General features: G+C 41.7%; 1 protein-coding gene across 1 annotated transcript; it reads right to left on the minus strand.

Moving 5' to 3' along the window:
- Positions 1 to 2,794: 2,794 nt before the first annotated feature.
- On the minus strand, positions 2,795 to 7,862 carry LOC133899625 (ABC transporter A family member 7-like). Its single transcript, XM_062340643.1, has 18 exons — positions 7,707 to 7,862; positions 7,129 to 7,513; positions 6,945 to 7,027; positions 6,698 to 6,842; positions 6,095 to 6,223; positions 5,884 to 6,008; positions 5,636 to 5,794; positions 5,392 to 5,554; positions 5,185 to 5,310; positions 5,017 to 5,100; positions 4,575 to 4,939; positions 4,300 to 4,500; positions 4,105 to 4,214; positions 3,924 to 4,008; positions 3,641 to 3,769; positions 3,430 to 3,535; positions 3,263 to 3,351; positions 2,795 to 3,156 (listed from the first exon to the last, which is right to left on the minus strand). The coding sequence occupies exons 1-18, from the start codon at positions 7,788 to 7,790 to the stop codon at positions 2,857 to 2,859; spliced, it is 2,868 nt and encodes a 955-aa protein (XP_062196627.1). The 5' UTR covers positions 7,791 to 7,862; the 3' UTR covers positions 2,795 to 2,856.
- Between the last annotated feature and the right edge of the window lie 13,458 nt (positions 7,863 to 21,320).

Genomic DNA, 21,320 nt, shown 5'->3' on the forward strand with positions numbered 1-21,320 from the left:
GGATTACGTGGCGGAGGTCACGGTGGTAGAGCGAGTCACATAGGTTAGCAGGCAGACTGCCCCGGTGTGGTTGGGGTCGCCTCGTATTCCTTGCCACCAAGGGAGCGCTAGTTTCCTCTTGTTGCAGAGCCCACTGTGACCCTGGCCGGCCACCATTCTAATCATTCCTTACAAAGGATGGGGCTACCGCTGCCACGGTTTAGCGTCGGGCAGTCTCTACTAAGAGGGTGAGATCGCGCAACCACGGTGCCACCGGCGAACCCTCCGGTACCGCTATCGGTGGGTGGCTAAGAAGTACCCACGTAGTCTGCAGGTTCACTCAGGAGTCATGGCCTTGTAGTCGAGCTACTAACCATGGAGCTGCAAGACATCGCGAGGGTGGAGCCCCTGTGTTCGCGTTCCTCGTGCACCGTGACGACCTTAACGAGGATGCCACCACGGTCTCCTCTTCATGTGGGCGCTCCTCTGGGTGGTGTTACTATTTCTGGAACAAGGTAGGACCTCCCCCATGCTTGGCGTCGGGTGGGTTTCCCTCTTGGCCTACGGCTTATGGCTCGCCTCTGGTTCCCGTGACACGAGCGTCGCTGTTGCCCCCTGCTGCATGGGCTACCTTGGAAACCTCCTGCTCGGGCTCAGAGTCCTCGGACTAGGATTTGGTATCCCATGCTTAAAGCACACCAGACTTGTTTAGGTCGTATCCTATGATGAAGACCTCGCAACAGCCGGTGTCCTCGAAACAGGACTCCGTAGCAGTTGGGGATCCAGTCATGGGTAGCCCAACCATAGTATCAATACCTGCAGAAACACGAAAAAGCACGCCCCTACCTGGCGCACCAACTATAAAGGGATGATCCTTGACAATTATCCTAGGTATACCGGATGACGGGCGGGTTGATCCACGTTTCCTATATACGTGTATCAACCTAGACTCAAGAACACCAAGGTTTATCCAGGTTCAAGACTCCCATGGAATAATAGTCTTACGTCTTATGTATTGTCTTATGAATTGGGTGAATTTATTATAGATGTACTCTCTCCCTCCACAACAAGGTCTTGACCCCTTTATATACCAAGAGCAAAGATGCACAAACAAACGGATCGTACCAAACCATGTGGTAGACCTACCCATGACGGTGACAACTACCCCTAGCCCATCATGACATCAGATAGGCATACTTGCCCTGCTCTAGTTGTCCTACACATCCTGTACCATCACCGAACGCTGTCACGCTCACCCGTCAGACCATCCCGCGGTATTAAATGCTACAGGACGGGTCACTGCAACTCCACACTGCCCCACGACTATGCCACATCGAAAGCAAGTGCCTGGGGAAGGGAAAAACACTCGAGTAGGCAGCATTAAATGAGACTTAACTGGGTAGGTGAAGACCTGCTTTGCGACCAGCAAGGGCTAGTCGCAGGTCCTCGCTACATGACTAGGGGGCTGGTCACGCGATGTGGTCGTGGTCTAGCAATACCTGCTGCATACTGACACTTGGTAGCATGGGACCCGCCATACGGGGCACCTCCTTGCCTATTACACTGACAATGTAGGTAGGCTAATTTTGGTGCGCATGGTTCTCACGATGACACCCATTTACCATATGATCGCCATGGATCTTCCCAAGTGAGTATTCAAGTCAATTGGCAAACAACAACATGGTTTTCTTTAGACGGGTCAAGAACAGGCTAGGGGTGGCAATTTCTTGTTTCTTGGCAATGGGTATGTCGCACTTTCCAATTTTGTGGCTTAGGTATTTTTGATTTGGTGACTCCTGGCTGGGCACTTTAGATGAGGTGGTTGTGGCTTCAAAAGATAGCCGACTCAGCCTTGGGCTAGTTTTTAGGTTCAAATTCATTTGAATGCACGGGCCATGTTTGCTATGGCTACTGTTTGATCGCTGGTTGAATGGTCATACAATCGCTGAAGTGACTCACCATCTCATTTCTTTAATTTCTCGAAGGGCGATCAACCAAAGGATACTGGATTAGGCGTTGGAAAACAGATGATGGATGTCTGATATCAAGGGAGCCCTTTTGGTGAGAGAAATTGAGTACTTCCAAATTTGGGATTCGTTGGAAGGGTTTGTTCTCCAACCGGGGGTGTAGGACCAGCACATTTGGAAGTTATCAGGTTCAACGGTTTACTCAAGTAAGTTGGTCTGCAATGCGTTCTTTGTTGGTTTGATTAAGTTTGTGCCATGGAAGCGGGTGTGGAGGTCTTGAGCACATCTACGATGCAAGTTCTTCATATGGCTTGCAATCTTTAACCATTGCTGGTCGGCGAACAAATTGGCCAAGCGAGGGCTGCCTCATCCAGCGTCCTGACAATCCAACATTTGCTGGTGTCTTGCGTGTTTGCAAGAAGGTGTGGTTTGCTGTCCTACACATGGTCAGGATGCACTCAATGACTCCCCAACTGGGGATGTCTGTGTTTTCTAGCTGGTGGTGTCACACCCTCAAGATGGTTGCTAAGTATCACAAGAAGGGTCTCAACTCTCTCATAATCCTTGTTGCTTAGGACATCTGGAAACACCATAATGGCTGTGTCTTCAATGGGGAGATTCTGAATGTTAGTGTGGTCCTGAGACTGTAGCAGATGAGGCAGTTCTTTGGTGTGCCGCTGGGTTAAAGACCTCCGAACTGTGCTAGCTGGATAGTTTATGTTTCTTTTTCAGTGTGCTTTTGGTTATTTCTGTTGGCAAGGTTTTTAAGTATTGTACTTCTTTGCTCTTTCTTCTTTAATGAAATGACACGTAGCTCTTCTGCGCATTCGAGAAAAAAATCTCAAATAAGAATGCAACACATATTCCTCAACAAGGCAGAAAATAACTACCTAGAAATCCAATATACTATTTATGCAACCACACTGAAAGCTTGTGCTCCCTTGGCAACCTTGATGAAGACATCCTCCAAGGTGGTGTCAGCCAGGCCCCAAGCGTTTATGCTGAACCGGCCTTGTGCACTCTCAACAGCATTGAAAACATCTGCTATCTTCACCTCCTGCTTTGGCAGCTCAAATTTCTGTGTTCCTGATATATGATATATCCTGCTTGCACTTGGTGATAAGCGGTGAACTAGCTGTTCAACCTCCTCCTCATGCTCTGAAGACGTCGTCATTGTCAACACATAGGTGCCCCCATATCTAGCTTTCAGCTGCAAGACATTGAAACAGGAATGTTTGAAAGCGTTTAATAAACTAAGAAAGCTACACACACACAAATGTACTTGTGTGCTTCATACATGTAAATTGGTAAGTTACCTCTTTTGGGTTTCCAAGACATTGGAAAGCACCATCCACAAAAATGCCAAGTCTGTCACATAATACTTCTGCCTCCTCCATTGAATGTGCTGTAAAAAAAATCATTGATGCTTCTCCGTTATTTCGTCTACAGAAGCACGAGAGAGAATATTAGGAGAGATCAATACTTGTAAGAATGATGGCACGGTTTTTCTTTGCCTCCTTCACAACGCTCCATAGGTTGTTTCTTGATGCGGGATCTAGTCCAGTGCTCGGCTCGTCCATGAAAACAACCTAAAAAACATTAAATTTTAAGTTGCACATGCCATTGTATTCTATCCATTTCTGAACGAAGTGTATTATGTCCATTTAAAAACATAAAAAGAAACAAGGTAGTACTTTGGGGTCCCCAATTAATGAGATGGCAACACTAAGCCTCCGTTTCATGCCTCCGCTGTACTTTCTTACTTGCTTATTGCCGACAGCACCATGAAATAGGTTAACGCTCTTCAGAGAATCGTCAACAGCCTGCAGTAGAACATATTTGTCAGTTCAAATATTGATGTATTCATGTGTATAATCATCTGAATAGTTGATGGAAGACAAACAAAAAAATGTCTTATTTCAAATACAGACTATTTTACAGTGAAAGTAAATAGAAACATATGCAAACTAATTATACCTTCAGTAATTCGGCTCCTTTAAGATTCTTTAGTCTCCCATAGAACAATAGGTGCTCCCTTCCCGTCAAAGTTTCCCAAAGTAAGCTGCATTTCAAAAAGCATTAGCAGTGATGACAATATACAAGGCAACAGTAAACTACAGAAATAGGTTATTCTATAAATTTTAAAGCAAGATCATACTCATGCTGTGGGCATACACCCATGTTTGTATAGATGTCATCCATATCAGTCTTTATGTCCATTCCATGGACATAGGCAGCGCCAGATGTAGGTGGAACGAGCCCAATCATCTGCAGGCGAATATATATCACTAAGCGGTGCATAATGTCACCTAAAATCTTGCGAAAATGAAAGTAATAGTTTATGTTGCTGTACCATACTGATGAAGGATGTTTTTCCAGCTCCATTCGGGCCAAGCATTCCGAAACACTGGCCTTTTGGTAGGGCAAGAGACAACCCTCGGACTGCAAGTTTGTCAGGGTTTCCATCCTTTCCGTGGTAAACCTTCTTGAGGTTGTCGCAGATGATCGCTTGGTTTGCGTTTGGTTCCCGCAGAAGTTGCTCAACTACTTCTCTCTGAACATAATTTTTAAAAAATAAGAAATAAAGTAAGTATTATTGAGACAATATTTAACTGGAGCGTAACTTACTTCTTGAGTGGCATCGGGGTTCTCCATTTCAACAACTACTTTAGATCCTTGTCTCCCGAAGCTATATCTCCGCAATGACACAACACGGTTCTTAAAACACTTCAAGAAGAATAAGGGGTTTTTTCGGAGTCCACCACCCCATGACGAGACTTGATCCATATAGAATGCCAATGGGAGAAGTATCGCCCACTCCAGAACCATAATAATCAATACAGCACGCATTCCATTAACAGAGTCATTCAAATTAGCCCACTTCATACCATTGGTCCCCATTGCATTTGCAGCGAATGCATATTGACCAAACTCGTATAACCCTCGGTACAATGAAAATCCAGGGATGATCTCCATGACAACTATCCAACCCTCTGTGTACATAAACAAAGATCTTGTCATGGATACAACTTAAAGAGAGTTATCAAACAATAATAAGAGAGGACCTTACTCGGAAAACTAGTATCCTCAAGAAAAAAACGAAGAAGAAATGCCCCCAGCAAGCCAGAGCCAAATACATAGATGTAACCAACCACTGCAGCACAGTAATTCTGAAGTCAGTCAATAAGATCATAGGATCATAGGCTTTCTTCAGAAGTAACATACGTGAGGCACGGACCTGTGGCTATTTTGACAGAAGAAAAGAAGGAAGCTACAAAAAATGCTAGTGCAATCTGAAGATTTATGTATATGAAGTAGAAGACAAACTGAATGCTGTAGTCATTTAATTTGAAGAATTTTAGACCTGCACAGAGGAAAGTTGTGTTCAAATTACAGAATTTATTTACAAAATTTGCATCCAGTTAAGAATTCATTCGTCAATTACCAATCAAGGAGCCAAAAATCACAAACAGTATCATGTAGACAGCAGACAGAGCAAAGAAGTAAGCATAGGAGATAAGCCAGTAAGGACCATCCTTCAGACCATGCATCTTCATCATAATTTTCAGCTTCTGTTGCTTCTCATACACGAGATATGTTAATAGGACCTGGAAAAAGTTTAGCATTGACTCAACATTCAAGCCACTTTTGCCACTTCCCTTAAAATAAAGGTTGTATCTTGCACTCACTGGAAATAGTAGTTCAACGATCCATGTGAAGAACAGTGCACCAAGAAGAGAAGAGAGATCAAATTTCTGTTTTGTTCCTACTTTGGGCATCTCTTTAACATACCCAAGCAACATTTCCACGCCACTTCCTTTGAGAAATTTGATGTATGCATTGGATGCCTATAGGAAAGAAAGCATAAGTAGTGTCAGTAGTAACAATACAGATGAATAACACTAGACGTGAAAGTTGTGCCGCTGCAGAAACCTACCGTGTTAACCAAGCGTGGAACTCGTAACAATGCGATTTGATCATACGCAGTGTTGTTGTTATAGGTAGAGTTGTACCAAATGTTCATTTCAAGACCATTCATATTTGTGTTCAAGAAATCATAACCTATGGAGAAAAGCAAGTTATAACAGAAGAAAATGAACCAACAACGAGTGGCATTTCGTTTAAGTCTGATTGGAAAATGAGATCACCTGCAGCATATTCATTTGTCTTTCCTCCTCCACTACCTCGACCTCGTTGTCTATAACCCTTAAATAATTCATCATTTATACTGGATGCACTTTCACGCCATAATGACAGACCTTGAATGCAGTCTATGTCTGAATATTTGAAAAGAAAATCATCAGACCTACATATTTTAGCAGGCCTAGAAAACAGTATCTATGAAGAATTGACAGCCTTTGGTATCTAATTGTCAAAGAGATAACATAACAAAACAATAAGAAAAAAAAACCTTGCCAGAAAAATATAAGTTAATTTCTAGCTTGTTTATGGGAATAAATTAAACCCCAGGAAACCAGTAAAAGAAGCTTATAGCACTACATGGAATTTGATGACACTTGGACAACCGATCTGTTTGTTCTTCTGTAAATAATGACAAATACAAAACTACGAATGTGGTTCAGTATTATCTAGAAGTGAAATTGAGGTAACAAAAGTGAGGTAGTAAATTCCAAGTGCCTACAGTTGCCCAGTAGTATAATCTTAACTAAGTCCTCAGTTCTCCCTTTCTGTCTGGTACATATTCAATCCTTGTCAAAACAAAATAAGTTAACCGAGGAAATGCTACTTACTGAGCTGAAGGGGTATGCCCCCGGCATTGTATGAAATCGTCTGTGATAAATTGGACGAACACCGAGGTTGCACCAGATACAAAGTATTCCCTGGAATAAACACTGGCTCGATAAGCTGTGTAATCCATGGCGACGTGTCTGACCCCTACAAAGAGAAATCCAACCAAAATCTCAATACATAAAAAAATAGAACACAGTACAAAAACTGCATAAGCAAAGCCCGCATATAGGCATGAAAAGGACTCACAGGGACAATCTTGGACAAGGTATCAAGATAATCCGTGAAATTCAAAGAGGAAGTCAAAACAGGAAACAGTCCACCCGAAAGACCTGCCAAACAAAATATGGACATTCCACTCGGATTATGAACAACAAATCGGTTTAGATTTACATCCAGCGTACTACCATGACACAGAAGAAACGGAAAATACTTTCAGCAAGCGAGCGGTTGTTGCTGGTAACGAGGACAGCGGCGGGGCAGGAGCCGGTGTCCCGGCAGGTTGGGTCAGGCAAACCGTCCAACGGTTGAGAGGCGGTCCTGACGGCCCGGGACTCTGGCCGCGGCACCTGGACCAGCGCTGGCCACTTGGTCGGGCTGGGGATCGGGCAGCTCCCGACCTGGTCCAGCGTGGAGTACTGGACGCCGCACTCCGTCCGGCGGCAGGATCCGCCGGGGCCGGGGTCGACGCAGGCGCATCCGCAGCGGTACTTGGGCTTGTCGAACTCGCGGTCGATGACGCCCTGCAGCACGACGAGGATCACGCAGAGGAAGACCGGGAAGAGGGTGATGCCCACGTTCGTCTTCAGGTTCCTCCTCTGCGACCAACACCCAAGAACACAATCTCTTGCAGATAAGGTACAAAGCTTGGAGTCTCGTAGCCCAAAACACGCACGCTATTGCAGTATCCAAGGACCGCTTGCTCCCCGACAATCTTGTTCGCGTGCAAGCAAAACAGAGGGATCCAAGAAACAGAGCAAGAGACAGGGGAGGAAGGGGGAGGGAGGGGACCTGGAAGCAGAGGTTCTTGCGGAGGAGGGCGTTGGCCTGCGTGAGGAAGCTCGCGGGGCCCCTCGAGGGGGCCGGGGAGTCCATCGACGCGCAAGGAAGCTAGCTGCTGGCCGGGTTCTGTGGAGGAGAAGGCAAACTGAACGTGCAACCAGCAAGCAATTCTTGTTCGGATTTTATAGCCTGCTCGAGTCGTTGTCTCCCGCCAATTCCGTGTCACGCCGTCACCGCGGGCACTTGCCGCCTCTGAGGAGGACTGCAGTTAAACAAGCAAACCTGGGGGGCCTAGCTGTAAGTTTACAGGTGAAATAAAAGTATCTTTGGAGGGCTGAACTGTAAGATTTTCTGATTTGCTCATCGTCTGAAAGTTCTCTATCCCATTGTTTGGTCAGAGGAGTGTCGGCCCTGACATTCGTACGTGTACTTGGGCTCCAGAGTGAGTGAGATCATGTTATAGATATACTCACTCTCATTGTAAATATAGGTTGTTTCAAATAGCTGTTAGTTCTCTTGATTTTTCCTTCTTTACTTTGCTGTTAAATACCACTTCAAAGAAACATCGGCACCTAAATTAGATCCAAAACATTCTTGTAACTTGTTCTTTTTTGTTCTACTGCATTAGGGTTCACTAGCTGAGAGAGGGTTCAAGAGAAAGGGATTAGGATTGCATATCCCCTAGAGCCTTTTCAAGATAATTGCTAAAAATTCCTTGGGTTGATTCAATTCGGCTCTCTTGTATTTTTGCATTATTTTCTAGATGCAATGCGCTTTTTAAAAAACTCTTTGAATTGTGTTGCGGTTATACACAAAACATTAGTTTTGCAGTCAAAATAAAAGGTACTCCTATTGTTAATGCTACGGAGCCCCCCCTTTTTGTCCCGCCCAGAGCCTCCAAAGGTTCAGGACCGGCCTGGCTCTGACAAAGACATATATATACAAGATAACATTAGGAGTTCTATAATTCTATTGGTCCTAGATACGATATGGCTATGCCCCTGTTCATGGCTGCACCATGCAGTTCATCATTTCCCCCTCTAAGCTAAAATTCACTTGTAAAGTCTTAAATGATATATGATCACATACGAATTTGCGCTCATTTTGGCACAACTTACCCTATAATAGTTAAATTCACACTATAGTCAGTAAACAAAAAACACAGAACGAACATAATGCATTTTCCTTGTCACTAACCCAAACTAAACCATGCTATATACTGGCGCAGAATCTTTAATTTGAATGAAGTGAGATCAAAATACAATTAAACATATCAAATTAAAATTACCAAACAAAGTCAGAGTCAAATCATCCATTCTACGTACGGAGGCTTTCATACAAGAGGCCCGTGCGCGCCTCGCATTACTGGACGTGAGTAGCTTCTTCTGTTTGCCAATAAAAAAAAGCTCTGACTATTCAGTGGAGAAATAGAAGAAAGATGCCTGCAATTTTTGATTTCCTATAGCCCGGAAAGTCCACACGCATTTAGTGAATTGGTAGGAGGATATAGGACTACTTAATCCTCTATCATTTCTTGGACAGCTGTAAGCTAGAGTTGACCCTGCAAAGTATGTGAAATATACTCTGAGAGTATGTTAGTAAGGGTGAACAGGTTGTTTCGATCTCTCGCCTATTGAAATGTAAATTAAAGAGTGTTCAGATATGAACTATGTTCATGCTTTCAATAAAAAGCAGAGCCAAATGCCTTGGTCTAAAAAATTGGATTTATGTCCAAAACGACACTCTGTTGTGACTGAATTTAGAGACGAACAAATCTAGTTCACCTCTACAGTGTGTATGAGATTGAGGGCCGTGAGGAGAGCTTCGTCACCATAATCATCTCTTAGAAATACTTTATATGAACTCTGAGGTGCCGACAACGCCGGCCACCAGCTAGTTAGAAGATGCACCTAGGTTAGCTCGATCGCTCACTAAATTATCTCTCAAATCAACGGCTGTCTACTCGCAACTTAAAAATCAATGGCTCTCGTGCACAGAAGGAAACAATATAGCACACGCAATGATCGAGCTACTCTGTGAAAATTGCGCGCAAATTTTACACTTGTTCTGTGCTGTCATATATACACGTGATCATGCTATGTCATGCAGTGGAAAATTTGTATGGTTCAGAGGATACTAGCATTCAGTTGCTTACCACGGATGAACAATGACTTCTTCATAGTCAAACAGGAGAGTACGTATAGCAGAGAAACTACCTGTATTTTTGCATGACTTATATATGTATTACCTCACGTTAAACTGAACTGATCAGTAACTTGTGATGTCTACTAGTTTGAATTCAGTGTATGGTCAGAAGAACACTGGTGAATAATTTGCGAGGAAGTTTCGCTGGTAGTATTTTGCAGGGTGTACTTCATTATCTGCAAAGATTTTAGCTCACGTTGTCGAGGGCTAATAAAATTAAGTCTATTTGGACTTTTTTGTTTTTTCAGCGTAATCAAGTCTCTGTTTGCCAGGTCAAGATTGGTTTCAGCTCATAGACGTAACGGTAATTAAGATGAAGCTAGTTTAATTAGGTGAATGCGAATCCTGCTGCATTATTAGATAGCCAGTTGTCGGGTAGCATCCATGTTGAGCTATATGTTTTGAGGTTTGGCAGCCGGCAGGATGCATGCATTCAGCGTTGGAATTCCTCACTTTGTTTAAGCCAAAGCATGACGTTCCGCATCTAGCAACCCCTGGCTTCATCTCCAAGCATCCGGTTTTCCAATTCAACTAGGCATTTGTAGGATTTGACAATGAAAACAAACCTTATTCAAACTAAGTGCAACTTGGCATGCAGAGCTAGCTCTACTACTCTATCATTCTACCTCGCAATGTGCGACAAGCAGAAGTGGTCAGGACGTGCATCTTATCACTGATCACTTAATAACCCATGGGCTGATGTGGATGCATGCCAACCACAGGATCCCTATCATTCTTGGAAAATTTATTTTTATCCTTCAGCTTGAGGTCAGGTGACAGAGTCCTTAAATTATATTACACGTTGGGCTCTTGCATATTAACTCAAGACTCAACCATGGGAATTTTTTTTTAAAAAAGAAAGCTTTATTAAGTCTCATTGTTACATTAAACTGATATAACAACATAAGAGTTTATCCCCGACCTCTGCACAACTATGATGCATACAACCGCAATCTAACAAACATCAACACATTACAAAAGACCCACATAAAGCAAAATTCAAACAAGATGGAATTACATCTTCTCAGCTAAGGTTATTCTAACTAGTCTTGTATGCGGAGGAGTTTAGACTGGCATCCAAACTGGGTAAAGAGCTCCCTAGCTACCCGCTCTAGTCGAGTACATACCGTAGTAACTATCTCGTGATGTTCCTACCGATGCAGTACAGACCACATATGGAGGCAGTGTGGATAAGTAAAAATAACCTGTAAAAGAGAATAAGAGTTTCTCTTATTAAAGATAATGACATTCCTACATAGCCATAGAGACCAACAAAATATGCTCTATTATTACAGACGGTTCACATAAATAACCGCATGTGGAAATGACGCGTTTACAAAGACGGTTCCTTATGTGAACCGCCGGCTTATGATAATAGACTTATTTCCATAGATGATTTATATAAGGAACCGCTTGTGTAAATGACACGTTTACTCAGATGGTTCTTTATGTGAACCGCCTATGATAATAGAGCTATTTCCACATGCGGCTCACATAAGGAACCGCTTGGAAAAACTAATTTTCATAGGTGGTTCCTTATGTGAACCGCCTGTGATAATCTCCCCATAAACAGTACCCACCCACGAGGAGCTCCATTCAAACCAAGCTCATTGTGTCCGAATAGTGCAGCTCAAAGGCGGCCGCGAGATTTGAAAACAAAGGGCAGGTTTCGTTTTTAAATTTCTTGGAGGAGCCATCTAAGGTAAGAGTATCTGATCCTTAGCTGACATCTTTTTTATGTCTAGATTTAGTTTAAGACTTAATTATAGTTTGAATGTGATCTAGAGATGCTCATGGTTCTAGCCATTTAGATTCTTAAATTAGCTAAATTTGTGGCCAATATTGATTCAATTGTATAGATTCACATGATTCTATTTAAAAAATGTAGTTTCAATTTGATGTTTTTTAGCCTCTATGAGGTTTTATTATGATTAGGGATTTTTTAGATAGATCTAGATCTAGATGTAAAGGGAGAGAGAGTAATAAATCCTCATTATTTTGAGCCATAAATTTGTACCAATGTAGATTCAATTGCGTAGAAATATAAATTTTCCTTTTTTAAAAAACCTTTTTTATTATGATTTTCTTATTAATTAATTTTTGATCTAATTTTGTGGTTGAAGTTAAAGATGGACAGAGCATGGATATACAATGCGCCAAGACATGGAGAAATATACATCAAAGGACTCTCTACTTTTATTAAAGTCACTGAGATAGACGCTTTGACTAAGAAGATAAAGGAAATACACTACCTATGCTCTGACTGCAAGAACCAGAAATTGTGGGACAAATCAAACGTAATCAAATCACACTTGATCTTGAGAGATTTTATCGAGGATTACACATGTTGGTCCAAACACGGTGAAAAACGTGCATACCAATCCCACGGTGAAAAACGTGCATGCCAATCCCACGGTGAAAAACGTGCATGCCAATCCCACAGTGAAAAATGTGCATGCCAATCAAATAACGACATCGCTGTTGATCAAGTGGATGGTGATGATGAGGGAGTCGAAGGCAATACTGATGCTATGATGGATGATGATGATGATTTTGATCTAGAGGAAATGTTGGGTCACATAGAACCATATGTTTTAAGGGATATGAGATATTTAGATAATTTTGAGACGTTGTAGAAGGTATCAAAGGAACTTTTGTATGAGGAATCGAAGGGTTGTAAAAAGGAGTTTATGGTGTTGCATTTAGTGTTTGAACTTCTAAGGTTGAAGGCCAGCAATGGATGGTCTGACAAGAGTTTTTTGAATCTATTGAGTCTCTTAGTAAACAAGCTTCTGAAGCCTAACTACTTGCCCACCATCACATATCAAGCGAAGAAGCTTATATATTCATTGTCATTGGATGTGCAAAAAATACACGCGTGTCCGAACCACTGTATCCTCTACCGTAAAGAATACGAATCCTTAGATAGATACCTAGTGTGTAATGCGAGTCGGTACAAGAGGAATGATGATTGTGAGGACGAAGATGCTTCTGCCAACGCAAAGAAGAAGAGTATTGCTGGTCAAGATGAAGAAGAAACGTCTTCCAACATGGAGAAGAAGAGAAGAAGTCTTGCCATGGTGATGTGGTACCTGCCAGTGATCTCTCGCTTGCAGTGTTTGTACTCGAATCCTAGGGACTCTGAATTAATGCGTTGGTATTTTGATAAGTGCAAGAATAATGGAACTAAGCTTCGACACTCCACTGATGCTAGCCAATGGAGAAATTTAAATGTCATGTATCCAGATTTCGTTAAAGAACCAAGGAATGTAAGGTTGACGTTGAGTACCGATGGAATGAACCCTTTCGATGACATGAGCACCTCACATAGTATTTGGCCAGTGGGCCTGGCCATCTACAACCTTCCTCTATGGCTAAAGAACAAAGGAAGCTGCCAAACAGAATGCGTTGAAAACTATGTGAAAGTGCAACTAGACACCTAAGTGGGTTTTGGTGATAATGACAAACAATTAAAGAACTAATGAGGGTTATGAAGTATCGACAGGTGTGATTCTATCAAGTGAAAATTCGACGCAAGGTGATCCCTAAAAAGTAAAGCGGCATATGGATCTTATAGTTTTATTTTTTTTTAATTTTGAAATTGAGTTTAGGATGTGCAATTTTGTGTGCTCCTTCTCACAACCTGGGAACAACAGTGTTTCAGAGTCCTCTATTATACGCTGAAAGTTTTGAAAATCTCTTTCATTGGTGAAGTTCCCCTCCCCATCGTGCAAATCTGCTCCATATCATCGTCATCATCCTCAGCCAACATCTGCTCTAGATCATCATCAACCAATGTATCTCCAACATGCGGCATATCAGTATATTCGTTAGCTGGTATATCGGTGCACAAGTCTTCATCTTCTCTACCAATGTGTTGGTCTTCCTGTACCATCTTAGCTTCATCTTGCTCTGTCCAACGGGTATAGCCAGGCATAAAGGCCATTAGCATCAAGTGAGAATGTATCTGCTGGGTGGTGAAAAAAAAGTTCTTTTTGTTCTCGTAATTGACACATAGACAACACATATATTGTGACTGTGTATTTGGCTTGTGCATCGCAACTGCTACCAGCAAATATTACATGTCGTTCTTGGACTCTACACTCACACGGCTTACATCGTACATCCATCTTCTATTCATCTATAATTATATCATTGTTGTAAATCGACATTGGAAATATCTAGAGCATTTTACAATCACCAACAAATAAATAACCTCAATATCTCCTACCAGCAAATAGTGGGCTGGAGGAGCTTTTTTTTATGCTTTCGTGTTCGCTTTCGATGGTTATTTGTTGATGATGTCATTTCTAGAAATTTTCATTATTATTCAACTCTTATGTAGGACTAATTAAGTAAAAATAGAAAATAAATATACTCATACATAAACTATAGGTAATGTAAACCAATAATAAAGACTTTTTTCACCATAAGCTACTAATTGAAGCTTTTATATTATAAATAAGGTATAATTGCATCTATATTGTCTTAAAACATCATGGTCATAGGTTCACTCTATCATTTCAAAATCTAGATAAATTTAGCAAATAAAATTCAACTAAAAATAGATTGAAGATAAAATTAAATATCTTGGAACACCTAAGGCATAAGAATTCCTCAAAAAATTTAAGGCCCCAAGAACTTGGTGACAAAAATGGTCGTCACCGAGTAAGAACAGAGCTTCTCTCTGTTGTGCTCAGGCTTAGAGAAGGAGAAAGTGATTTTTATATAGTCGAGACATCACTGCTAGTTCATACAATTAGCCGACGGTTATGACTTGCTATCACTGTCGGTTAGTGGCTTAAACCGGCAGTGATGAGACATCACTACTGGTTTAAACCACCGACCGGTAGTAATGACTCTTATCACTACAGATTTATAAGTCACGGTAGTTGATTCTTCCTACATGACATATGAATGAGCCGATATTAAAAAAAAATCAGTTTTGTAGTAGTTTACGTTCCAAACAGGCCTTAGCTCTCGATGCTTCATGTTCTAACAGCTTCCACTCCCGTTCACTTTTTTCACGCGGTGACATGCAACTAAATTGCTTTGCTCATCGGATCAAGCATTTGACTTGTGAAAACTCTACGAAAGTCTCCTTCACGATCGAATGAATCCATCCATCTGTCCGAATAATAAAAAACGAACATATATTATCAATCCGTTCAAAGCTAAAGCGCGTTCGCATGTGTGTCCAGATCTTCTCTCTGATAACCGAACCATGCATGCAGCTGACTTTTCTGAAGCGTCTGAATGATTACTGCATGCTGGCCCGCTGCATTATTGTTTAGGGTGCATGGTCAGCGCGCCCTTTGGTCATCGCGCGCTAGCCAAGAAACTCCCAAGAAGATGAGCAACAGCAGCATTGCACTCCAAATTCTTCACCTCCAATCATCCCAAAATGTGGTGAACCCACGATAACCAAGCACAGTTGAATTGTGGTGAACTCACGATCATTCAACACGTCCTACGTGCACGTACGCCAGGGAGTTTACAAAACGGGAAAAGGGAGAGAAATATTGAACGATAAGAAGAAATCAACGATGAAAGAACTGGAGTATTCAGTGTTCCTTCCAACAATGTGCTGCCGCTGTTTGGTCAAACCGGCACGAGTATCAGTGCTATACGGTCCTCTAAGCAAGAGCCATGGAAAATTGGAAACTACACAAGTTGACCACAAAGGATGCCGTTATGCCACCAACAAAGTTGGATATTCATTTGCCCGGTTCTTGCTTCTGGACCTTTCTGTAAATAGTAAAACCTCTGAGGGCTTAGGTGAAAAGTGTTTCTTTCTCGTCCTCTCCTCCAATTGGTGGGTCATACAAACTCAAATTCTCCCTCTTTCCTGCGCGCAATGGAGGCGGATTACAGGTAGTGGAAGAAACCCTTTTTGTTTGTTATATACATGAATATATTCTCATTTATGAATAATTCGTATCATTCAAGAATAACTAAGAAACCGAGTGTCCTTTTGCTAATCCCTTTATCTTCCTAGCTTGTAAGACTTTGACTCTCCTAATGCTGGAAATAAAACTCCTTTTCTCAATCAGGACAGAACTCATCAACATATTCGCCAGAGAACATTTTTTGCGCTCATTACGTGCAATCTACAAAATGTGAAAAATTAAATTAACTCACACGCCGGTCCAGGAAAGGTGGGTAATGAAGGTGATGCATTTTCCCTCTTTTGCTTATCTGGACTTGAGTGCCATGCATGTTCAGTTTGCCAACACATCCAAGCTTTTGAATCTTCAGTGATGAAATAGAAGAAAGATGCCTTCAAATTGGGATTTTCTATTGATCCGAAAGTCCACCCATACGTTTTGAATTATTATTAGGCCGCAGATTAATGAAGTTTACAATCACAAGTTGGACAAATAAATAACAGACTGATCTGTGAACTAAGTTGCTCCACGAGTGAACTTAGTTGTGAACCGAGCAATGGTCCTATACTCGTATAGCATGTTCTATTCGTGTGAGGAAGTTGATTCACATCTCAACTTTGAGTTGTCAGAGGCTACCTGTAGTTGCTTACCATGAAGGCACGATGACTGTACCAATAGTCAAATACGAGTACTTTAGTGGGGAGGGGGGGGGGGATAAACTCAAGTGTACGCGTGTAAGATTTACTAGCTTGTCTGAAACTCTGAATTTGACATGTGGCAAGAACACTTGTTTCGGATGAAGTTTCATTGATTTGATCGAATATATACTTTATCTGCAAAGACTGTACGAATTTTCTTTTGCTGTCAAGGATTAAACATTGGACAGTATCAGTTGTACTGGATTACAAAGTCTAATTGGATTCCCTTTTTTCAGTAAACCATTTTTGGAACATGATCATTCCTGGCGTAGCCCCATTACTCTTATTTATACTCAGCCTGTCAGTACTCTATAATATATTACGGTATAAGAACAATAGTGTGACGCAAATCTGCATGCTTAGACAGCAAGTTGTCAGGGAGCAAAGATGTTGATTAATTCGCCTGTGATGAAGTAAGGATGCATCAACCAAGCGTATGGAATTCCTCACTATATATGTTAAATCCAAAGCATGACGATCTCAGCATGTCACCACCTATCTTCACCTCCAAGCATCCGATTTGACCATGAAACCGTATTCAAACTAAATGCAATTTGCGATAAGCAGAAGTGATCAAGACATGCATGGAGTCAATGACATCAGTTAAGTAATGAGAATGATTAATCGATGCAGGTGTCCTTCTCAGGACAACAAACTACTTGTCAGTGATCACCGAATTGGAAAAACCGTGAGCTCATGCATCGGTCGTTTTCAGTGAAGCTTACGAGCATGCACCGGATCTCTCTCGGTTTGGGAAACTGTTTTCGGTCTAACCCTCTTTTTCTAAAATTCTCAAGATGACTAACGGCTCCCGGCAAAGTTATGTGAATAGCGAACTCTCGGAGGTTTAGTTGGAAAGCCGTCTCCTACCGACTGGTTAATGGCTTGATTTTTAACGGCAAGGTGCTTCTCGGATACAGAGACATTTTAAGTGATCGATGCAAGTGCCAGTTATTTTGAACTGAAGCATGAGTCTGAAAAAATTGTTGTCTCAAGTACTTGCTACTTGACAATGGTCGAATCCGCACGAATCGCAATGCAGTGTGGAGGCACTGACTCAACCATTCTTCGTGGGATATTCAAGAGCATTTGGCTCGCGAAAATTCGAGTGAAGCCTCCAACCATCGTAATCCACCTACCCATCGCATTCCAATCAACAAAACCAACTTACTGATCCGTTAAAATAAGCCAAAGCGCGTTCGCATGTGCACGTACGAGATCTTCTTGAGCGCCAGCCGCTGAGTCTTGCATTGGCGCCCATTGCCCAGGGTGTCGCTCAGCTAGTTGTTAATTCAGTCAACACCTAGCCAATAAACCCAAAAAAAATATTCCATCCGATCATAAATATATGTGTTTTGAAAAATATTTAATGAAACTTTTTAAATTTTGACTAGCAATAATTTTCAAAATATTTAGTTTGAAAATATTAAAATCATAGGTATAGATCTGTTTTGAAAAAAAATCTTTAATAGTATCATAATTTTGATAGATTTTATGACTATATTTTAAAAAATAGTAATCAAATTATACAATAAAGATAGTATCTTATCAAAACGACATGTATTTATTACCAATTGAGTAAATGATAGCAACAAAAGTGCAACCGGAATTCTTCACCTCCAAGCATCCCAAACCGTTTGAATTGTCACCATCCAACACATTGATATTGACGTCTGATGTACAACGAGTACTCCAAATTGGTCAAACCTGCACGGATTGCATCGCCATACGGCTCTTGATCCGGCCAGGACATGGAAAATTCACACAGCTAGGCCACGGCGGATCCCCTTAAGGCACTGAAAAGGAGCTTTTGGGCCCCTCTGCACCTTGTTGCAAATAGTTGAAACATCAAGGGCTTGCTTGGATGAAAATATTTCCTCCAGGCCGCTAGTCTTCTTCTGCCGTAGTGCCCAATGGCCGCATAGCACCACCGTGGAATATTGTTCTTATAGTTAAGGGGCTACTAGTAGTTGCTGACAATGGACGAACAATGACTGTATTAATATTCAAATAGGACTATATATACTCTATATATCATGGGAATTTATATGTTTGTTATCTCAAGTAATATAAACAAATGTAGGTCGTATATGCATGTGCGGTTTACTCGTCTCAATTCGACTTGCGGTCAGAACACTAGTTTCAGCGGAAGTTCCATTGATTTCACCCGATGGATACTTTTCTGCAAATAATACGAAGATTTAGCTTATCTAGTCGATTATATTATACATGGGATTGTGCCATTGGTGTATATGGACTTATTTGTTTCACAGTTTCAGCCTAACTAAACATCGCCTTTGAATGGAACACTGATTTGTTGGATTGGATTGCAAAGTCTATTTGCAGATTTAAGGTCGGTTACGGCTCATTTTTTTAAGATAACAGTAGGGATGCAAGTTTTATAGTCGTTGGATGGATTAAAAAAATTCACTCACTTGTACTAAAATTTTACTTCCACCTACTTAATTTAAGAAAAAAAATAAGTAGTGACCCAAAACTATCTATTAGGTACCTACTTACATCACTAGATAATAGAAATAAGATCCCAACATCTGCATCATAATGCACGCAGCTTGATTCATTATTACATCCTTACGGAATGAAATTGTGAAACAAAAGGGAGGTAATATAACAAGCTACATAATGTTTGATATTTTAACCAACACATAACACTACCACAGAATTAGCGAAAGTAGATAGAGTGTAATAGACGGTTTCTTCGAACCTGTCACTGACAAAATACACTTAGATAGTTGCTAAGACAAACATGTCTACAACAAGACTACCGTCTCGGTGCATAGGATAGTAATAGACGGTTTTTACAAATCCGTCTATTACTATTTTACAAACACATATGATGTTTAGAAAAACACATCTGTAATACTGTCACATATGGTTTCTTGTAACATATGTCCGTGTCTGTATGGTGGACACTAACAGATTTTCTGAAAATTTGTCTGTACTTAAAAGCCTAGGTACTATTTTATATTTGTCCACTTGTCTCCCCTGGCTCTTTTAGCTTCCCACACACACAACCCGCTCGTCTTCCCTACTCATTGGCTTCCCACACACATAACCTGCTCGCCTCCCCCTCAACATAAAGCGACAAGGAGTGTTCGTCTTCCTCACTTTACTTGTTGTCATCCGAGTGTTCATTTTCCACACACACATCTAGGGTTTTTTTTAGTGTCGGAGGAGTGAGATCTAGGCGTTGAATCCCTTCACCACTGAGGTGAGTGTTGTAGGGTTCCCATTGTGGTTTTGTTAGAGTTTCCTAGGATTTGCTTCGATCTGTGTAACTGATGGTAATATGGTGTTTCCATCGCAAATCTGCAATGGCTCAGTTCACTGCTATTAGGTAGATCTACAATGGATCTTTTTACATTATGTTCAGTTGATGTTTATGGACTAGTTTGTTACTTTGGTCAAGTATAGATGCTCGCACATGTTTATGTCAAATTTGCTTTCCCATATGTATTTACTTAACCATGTGGTTGTATTCTTGCTAACATCCTAATGCATAATCCTTACAGTTGAGCTATTTATAAGTGTCTATTATGTATTAAGTTTTACAAGTACATTCGTACTCACACTGCTATTTCAGGTGCTACCAGCGAGGAGGAGTTGGTATTTAGCTACTTCACGTCGGCCGAGGGTTTTGGCGGGCATGAGTAGGTAACTCCTCTTAGGTCATTCTTTTGTGATGGAGTCTAAGGACATATGGCTTCATTCTTCTTTTGTTGTATAGTCTTTAATCTTCCGCTGTGTAGTTTCTTTTGTTGGTTAGGAGTTGAGTCATTTTTATCTCCTCCTAGCTCTGTTTTGCTGTAAATTGTAATAGCTTATTAAATACTTAAGAACTTGTAATATAACTTTAATTACTTGCTCTTTCTTAAAGTGTATTATGATGCTATGTGTTGGAGAGATATGTGTTCCGATTTTAGACACAAAACATGTGCTGAGATTACCGGGGTGGTATTCTGGTTAATCATTGTAGTGATTATACAAATAATTGATTTAGTGATTAATTAGAATACTATCTGGATGGTTTCTTAGAAGATGATGCTTGGGTTGGTATTGTGCTAAAATACAGGAGGCTGAGATGATGTTGATCATTTCATCTTTTTAGAAGATAGTGTCGACCAATGATGTCGATCATTTCATCCTTCTAGAAGACGGCATCACCAATGATGTCAAGCATCTCATCCTTTTGGAAGACGGCGTCGTCAATGATGTATAGCTAGAGATTATGTATAGATAGCTAGCTTTATGTGGTCTGAACAATGTGTGATGTGTAAACATGGCCAAATGGGCCGTTCGTGCCTGCCCGGCACGGGCCCGACTTGGCACGGCCCGGCTACGGCACGGCCCAAACGGCCCATCTACAGTAATGGGCCGTGCCGTGCCGGCCCGCGTGCCTTCCCCTCGGCCCACGGCACGGCTCGTCGGTGACCGTGCCGTGCCGGGCCGGCCCGGGCACGATTTTGGCCCGACGGGCCGAAATAGATAAAAAAATAAAAATAAAATAAAAAATACATAGAAAATAGATAAAAATATAAAAAAATAGATAAAAAAATATTTTAAAATAGCTAAAAAATTAAAAATATAAATAAAAAATAGAAAATAGTGCCGGGCCGGACCGTGCCGGGCCGTGCCGGCCCGGGCTGGGCCGTGCCCGTGCCGGCCCGACTTGACCGGGCCATGCCGTGCCGGCCCGTCGTGCCGCGCGCTCGGCCCAGGCACGGCTCGTGGCGTCATGCCGTGCCGGCCCGACCCATCGGTAATCGGGCCGTGCCGTGCCTGGGCCGTGCCTCGGGTCGGCCCAGTAGGCA

This window comes from Phragmites australis, chromosome 18 (genome assembly GCF_958298935.1).
Source record: "Phragmites australis chromosome 18, lpPhrAust1.1, whole genome shotgun sequence".
Lineage (NCBI taxonomy): Eukaryota > Viridiplantae > Streptophyta > Magnoliopsida > Poales > Poaceae > Phragmites > Phragmites australis.